Here is a 7,286-nt window from a genome sequence, read left to right on the forward strand (position 1 = left end):
ACAAATAATACTTTAATTTATTTTTTTTAAAAGTAAAAAAAACATTATGTCCAAACGGGAGTTAAAGAGACGAGGAAAACGGTGTTGGTAACATGAGTTATTTTGTTATGATATTTTGTTAAATACATAAAAATAGAAATAGGGGTCAGCACCATCATAGAATGAAGACCTAAACATAAATTAGTCGAATTAAAATAGTTAATGATAGAATTATCTCGTTAAGACTAGTTTTAGTGAAGGACAAAAACAAATCCATATATATAAATAGGACACGGTTGGACTCGTGTCAGCCATATTTATTCATCTGCATGTCAAATAACAACCTCAAAAGAAGAAGAAAAAAAGGGTTTAAAGCTTCCAAATTGAGCGGAAAACCATTCAGTTTGAAACAAAGCTTTGTTGGTAGAGATTACATTTTACTATTTTTCACATTTATCAGTTCATATTTTATTTCTTATTTCTTCTTCTTTTCATTTTCCTCATGTTAATACAAACCTCCATAAATTTTGGTGGCTGAATCTCAAGGCAGGGTTGTAGCCAGGGTTGTTCCCTGCCCTGGCACATGACAAGAGAAAAAGGGGTTCAAGAAAAAACTCAAGGAAAACAAGAAGAAAAGAGAAAAACATTTTTTTCTCATAATAATGTGCAAATACTGATTGCAAAATTTTGGTGATTAAGGTGGTAAAAATCTTTTTTTTTTCTTTTCGAAACATCAATCTCTGGAAATCAAGAAATGGCAGATTTAGAACCACCTATTGATACTGAAAAATTAAATGAAAAGATTCTGTGTTATGCACAAACCATTTACAGGTTAAATGGTGTTTGGGAAGGACCTGATCCTTTGACACCAATTATTCCTCTTTTCTTCGTTCAGATTTCTTTAGCTATCTTGATCACCCGTCTTGTCATGTTTGCCCTTAAAATCACAAGGCAACCTCCTTTTGTTGCTGAAATTATTGTAAGTATACATTAATCACTTTCTTTGCCCATTGCATGAAACATTTTCTTGTACATTTAGGGTGTGTTTTGTACGATATAAGTCACGTGTTGATAAGGTCATTATTTAGGAAAATATTTTTCACAAGAAATTCATTCTTTTATGTTTGATTACATGGATAGTATGTTATATTAGGGAAAATGACTTCCCTCTGTAGTTATAGATTGAAACTATTTTTGTTACAACTATTTGAACTATTTAACTTCATATTACTTGTCCTAACTAATATTTCGACATTACTATTAATTACCTTTAGTACTCAAGTTTCATAAAAATACTTTTAGTTTGCTTATGTTACTATAAATGAATTCCATCATATGAAACACACTCTTAAAGCCGTGGAATTTGCGATAGACGGACAATATTTGAACTATTGAATTTCCACATATATTGATATAAATTGAATTAAACAACATTTAAGCTCCTCCTACAGCATGCTGTTTGCAAAGGTTAATCGCGTGTTCATTTGTTATTCAATTAAAGCCGTTTAAAAGAAGCTTTTGCCTAAGCATTGCATTACGCTTTAGGAGGAATGTGTTGATAGAAGACTGTAAATATCTCAAGGTTAATATTAGAATTTTTTTTTTTTTAATAACAATGATGTTCATGTTAATTTGACCGCACTTTGGCAATTCACTAGTACCTGCTACCTACCACTAGCATAGGAAAGATACCTTTCTTTGCTTCCTGGCTAAGATCAAGCGTAGTATTTGTTCTTATCAGTTCAATATTATTCATAGTATGAATTCGTACACAATTTCGCATCTTTCATAATATTCAGCTCACTACAATCTATTATAGTTGTTCATGATTAATAGAATCTTGGTTGTCTATTTTGTTGTGCATTCTAGCACTTAATGGTTACTAATAAACTTAAGTTTCCTTTACTTGTTTACATAAATCAATGTGAATGATGAAACCATTTTGACCTAAGTTGCTCCGACAAGGCAGTTTAGGTGCCGCACCCGTGTCGACACGACACTAGTATGGGTGTGGGTGTGGGATCTATACCGGATCCCGGCACCCGTATCCGTATCTCCAAATCTAAGAATTTACATCTCGAAGGACTTGACCTCTAGATTCGCACCCGTGTCAGACGCACGCACCTGTGTCCGAGCAACTTAGATTTTGACAATCCTATTTGAGCTACATGAACTACTTTATACCTTTCTTGTACTATTCTGCAGTATAACTTTGATTTGGACATGTATGGAAAAAAAGTTTAAGGAACAAAGCAATGATTTTTGTTCGTAGAGTGGCATACTTTTGGGTCCTTCAGCACTTGGACAGATAGTAAAGTATAGGAGGCAGCTTTTCCCAAACTACAACTTCCATGTGATTGAGACAATGGCTCATGTAGCCCTTGTGTTCTATGGGTTTCTGGTGGGATTACAGATGGATATAAAATCAGTTCTTCGAATCGGAATAAAGGCTAGGAATGTAGCTGTTATAGGGATCATTATCCCTTTTGTCATGGGAACAATATTGTTTTTCTCACTCTATCGCGACGAAGATGCTAGAGGTTTTATTTTCTATGGTGGTGCTCTCACTGTTACAGGGTTCTCTGTCTTGGCTAAGATACTTGACAAACAGAAGATCCTCCAAACTGACATTGGGAAAATGGCCATGTCTTCAGCTGTAATCAATGATATTGGTGCATGGTTTATTTTGGCACTAGGTTATGTAGTCACAGGGAGTACAACTAACATCCATTGGGCTGTAATTTGCACGATTGCCTACGCCTTGTTCTGTGTCTTTTATCTCCGTCGTGCCATTGGCTGGATCATCCGAAAAATGCCAGAAGTACAAGGATATAGTGAGTTCTTTGTATGCTCAATTCTTGCTGGGATGGCGATTTCGGGAGTTATAACGGATGCTTTGGGCACACACCCTATAATTGGTGCTTTTCTGTTTGGACTGAGTGTACCTAACCAAATGCTTCAAGCAGCAATCTTGGATAAGCTTGATGATTTTGTGATGGGCTTTCTTATGCCAACTTTCTTTGTTGTTTGTGGACTCAGAACCAATTTCAAAGCCATGGGTAGTATTTATGAAATTGTTGGCTACATTATTCTATTTGTTTCAGCCAAAATCTTGAGCACATTTGCTGCTACTTTCTTCTCTGACATGTCTATTAAGGAGGCTTTGGCTGTTGGAATACTTAGCAATACCAAAAGTCTCATGGCCTTGATCATTATTGAAGCTGGTCAGGCACAACAGGTAAGTTTTCCCCCTCCCACTCCTCATTTTGCTTTACTGGAAATGGATTTTTAGGCTAACCATCATGTTTTAAAATCTTGATCAGATTTTGAACACTCAATTATACTCTCTTATGGTAACTGGCATTTTGGTGATGACGGTGATTGTCACACCTATCACTATGTTCTATCATCCCTCGCAAGAATTGGCGCCCCATAAACGAAGGACTATACAGAAAGCAAAAGTGGAGGAGGAGCTTCGGGTGCTCGCATGCATCCATGCCGCGCACGACATCCCTTCGGTCATCAACCTTCTTGGCTCGTCGAATTCTACACCAGCAGCCCCAATAACTGTCTTTGCTCTCCAAGTAGTAGAACTAGTCGGGCGTGCATCATCAATGCTAGAAGTTCACACCTCAGGCAAACGAGGCTCGAGAAGTCTTGGCCACGAGGAGGCACAAACGAGACAGATAATCGCTGCTTTCGACAACTATGAGCTACGATCGGATGGTGTGATGGTTCAAGTACTTACAGCAAGGTGTGCTTTGTCCACTATGGATGAAGATATATGCAACATTGCCAAAGACAAGCGTGCAGCTTTCATCATACTCCCTTTCCACAAACAGCGAAGTCTCGCTGGTGAAATGGAGGATGTCAACCCTGAAATTCGGGCTGTCAACGAGGGTGTGCTCGCTAATGCCCCTTGTTCTGTGGGAATCCTCATCGATCGTGGCCTTTCTGAGACAAGTGACTACGCAAAAAATATCGTTGTCCTTTACTTCGGAGGTCCTGATGATAGGGAAGCTCTGGGTTACGCGCTGAGAATGGTTGATCGTCCAGATACACGCCTAACTGTGGTTAAGTTTATACCAGGGGAAGATGCTACAGATATAGAACCAATGGAATTTGCTGAAGAAAGTCATGTAAACGTCCACATTGACAAAGAGAGCGAAAATTTGTTAGATGAAGAGTTCTTGAACAGGTTCAAGATCAGCACAGCCAATGACAAATCAGTAAAATACATAGAATTGTTGCTGAATGATGTAGAAGAAGCTGTCAAGGCAATAAAACTAATGGACCAGCATAGCTATGATCTCTACATCGTAGGAAAAGGTCGAGGCATAGTGTCACCACTAACGGCTGGTCTAGTCGATTGGTGTGACTGCCCCGAGCTCGGGGCTATTGGTGATCTTTTAGTCACATCCGAATTCGATTCCACATTCTCTGTGCTGGTCATGCAGCAGTATGTTAAGCCAATTGGAGATGGTTCGGTAAATTCTTATGGATCAATGAGTGAGCGGATAGGACTCGGGATGGACATGGATATGGACATGCAGCGCGCAGATAGTGAAGCTGGGGACGTGTTTTCCAGTTTTAGGAGGCGGCCAGAACATATGCCACGAGTCTAAAATGCAAAGTCTTAGCTTAGGCTGATGACAAAATGGGGTGGAATTAGCATTGGTTGAGACTTCAGATTCAAAAGTTCTTGCAAGAATCAATGATTTATTGGCTTTCATCCGACAAAAATAGAATTGGGGTTGAATGATGAGGCTTGCTTTGTAATTGTAGTAACAATCTAACTTTGAAATTTTAGAACTTAGAATCTCTGACATTTTATGCCAATGTAAAATGTTTGAGGCAAAGTGAACCATACTGAAAGACAGTAATTGATTCCAGGTAGGAGCTTTACTCCTTTAAGTTTCTTTATTTAACTAACTATATACCTCATTTTTATTCATCCTCAATAATAAATTATTTGTCTTCTAAGGAAAATTTGGTGCTCTCTAAACTAAATTCTCTAAATCTCACACTTATTCGCTGCATGAAGGTGCAACTATCCAAGTCCAGCCAAAGTTATTATGTGCAGCAACACTAACAATATTTTAATAAAATATTAGTACATATTTAATAGATTCTTAACATATACTATATATAAGATTTGAGTCAAAAATATTGGATTCAATCTAAGTTGTAGCTTTAATCACACATCCACCCCGGCAAGTCTTTCACAAATAAATAGGAACAACAAATAGGAATATATTTAAGGAAGAATTTATATTTGAAAAATTATAAAGAAGAAATATAAAAGTCACATTTTAAATATAATTACAATAGTAGTTACTGGCAATATTCTTGACCGCTATGAGAATTGAAAATTGTAATTGTACTTCTCTAATATAAATCAATTTAGTGTTGACCAACTAATAAATCACATCTTGTAGTTACATGTAATTGCACTCATATTCAATTTTCATGTGACTTTTCAAACACACCATAAGTAGAAACCTAATCCAAAACGTCGTTTTTTCTAGAAGAAATGTGACATCTTTGAAGACCGGAGAGGGCTGTGACATTATAGATTTTGACCTCTTGTCATATTAAGCCGCCTAACCACTTCTGCCATTGAGTTGAATTATTAAAAGGAGAGTAGTGTGATAAAGAGACCTTTTCTTATATTTTATATTTTTATTTTACTTTTGATTTATAAGGTCTTTGAGTTTCTATTAGCTAAAGTTACTCTCAGTTTGACAGTATGCGATTTTGAATTGCTTTTTTAATCTTAATTTACTTTCTGTTTAATAATTTGGCTAATCAATTTGTGCCAACTTCGATTATTAGGCAAATGAATAAGGTCATTTAGTATTATTTTTTTCTTCTCGATCTTTGCACCCTCTTTATTGACCATTAGATAACAACTTTAAAGGCAAAACCCTATACTAAATTAAACGTTACTCCCTCCGATTCACTTTAATTGATTTTTTGGTTGTTCTCACACATATTAAGAAATTCATCGTTTAACATTAATTAACAATAAAAATTGACCATATTAACCTTTTATTATCTCTTTAATTTATTCATTAAAAATATAACAGATACTCCAATACTCTTTATTCCAAGAGCAATTTTAAAAAAAAATAATTTAAACTCTTTTTGATATCTGAATAAATCATGTATCGAGGACCACAAAAAAAGGACTAAAAAATCAATTAAACAAGTGAGTTTGCTTCCTCAGCCAAATTTATGTAAACAACTACTTTTAATGAACTCCAGGTAGTTTCATCACAATACATATTTGCCTTTTACACCTTGCTTTCTCCAAAGGAAGACTCTTCATTGTTTGGGCTCCCTAGGTTTGGTCCAAATGTAAAACTCCAATAACAATAATTATTGTGCCTCAATTCTAAATTAATTTGGATAACTATAATACCTTTTTTTTTCTCAATATTCATTTCACTTTATTTTTATTTATCCGAAAAATGGATAAAGTTGAATTTATACGTAGTTCTAAGAATACGTGGTATAACTTGGTACAAATTGGAAAAGTAAGTAGAGATATGTCGAATATTAACTATAAAAGGGAATTAAAACAAACCGAAATTGAGTAAAGAATGATTTACGAATAAGCAAGATGAATCAATGTACAAAGCCCAAAAAACGATAATCTTTTCTATATGTGTGTAAATCTCAATAATCTTTGAAATATGATAGTGTATTGATGTCTCAATCTTTAGTCCCCCCTTTACAGAAATGATACCCACTCTTAATATAGTGGGAAAATATCATACTTTGGATATAATAAAAAATACATAGTAGGGATCCATGATAGATTAGTTAATCAGTTTTTCCTTAATTCTCGCCGAGATTCTCTCCCTAAGTGCGGCTACAACGGCTCTTTGTCTCATAGCTCAATCTTGGTTGGTCTTGGTACTGATCGATCTCCGGATCTCGAGCTCGATATCGACTCGAGCTCGATATCGACTCCGGCTCGGTATTGACTCGAACTCGATATCGACTCGAGCTCAGTATTGACTCGAGTTCGATATTGACTTGGGCTCAGTATTGACTCGCGCTCGATATTGACTTCGATCTTGGTATTGATCGGTCCCTGAATCTTGAGCTTGATAACTTGGCTTCGGATCTCATCTCGATATTATGAAGATGACCCTTAGTCCATCGTGTTCCAATCTTAACTAATTACATGAAGGGCAAAATCGATTTTGACCGTATACAGATAGTCCCCTCATTTTTCGGAAAGAATGTAGCGAGAAACGACAAGATTTTCCAACAATATGACTAGATATACACTGACA

At 36.0% G+C, this 7,286-nt stretch overlaps 1 protein-coding gene and 1 pseudogene across 2 annotated transcripts; both read left to right on the forward strand.

Annotated features, from left to right (window-relative positions):
• The first annotated feature begins 434 nt into the window (after window positions 1-434).
• Window positions 435-4,858, forward strand: LOC104118313 (cation/H(+) antiporter 15-like). Of its 2 annotated transcripts, none has more exons than XM_009629534.4 (3): window positions 435-958; window positions 2,252-3,217; window positions 3,303-4,858. In XM_009629534.4, exons 1-3 carry the CDS (start codon window positions 734-736, stop codon window positions 4,602-4,604), a joined length of 2,493 nt encoding a protein of 830 aa, XP_009627829.1. In that variant the 5' UTR covers window positions 435-733; the 3' UTR covers window positions 4,605-4,858. The 2 variants fall into 2 exon arrangements, with proteins under 2 accessions (XP_009627829.1, XP_033517722.1); XM_033661831.2 differs by having other exon boundaries at window positions 818-958; window positions 2,185-3,217.
• On the forward strand, window positions 1,668-1,767 carry LOC117281992 (U2 spliceosomal RNA; annotated as a pseudogene).
• Window positions 4,859-7,286: the final 2,428 nt, after the last annotated feature.

The sequence above is a fragment of the Nicotiana tomentosiformis genome, chromosome 12 (assembly GCF_000390325.3).
Source record: "Nicotiana tomentosiformis chromosome 12, ASM39032v3, whole genome shotgun sequence".
NCBI lineage: Eukaryota > Viridiplantae > Streptophyta > Magnoliopsida > Solanales > Solanaceae > Nicotiana > Nicotiana tomentosiformis.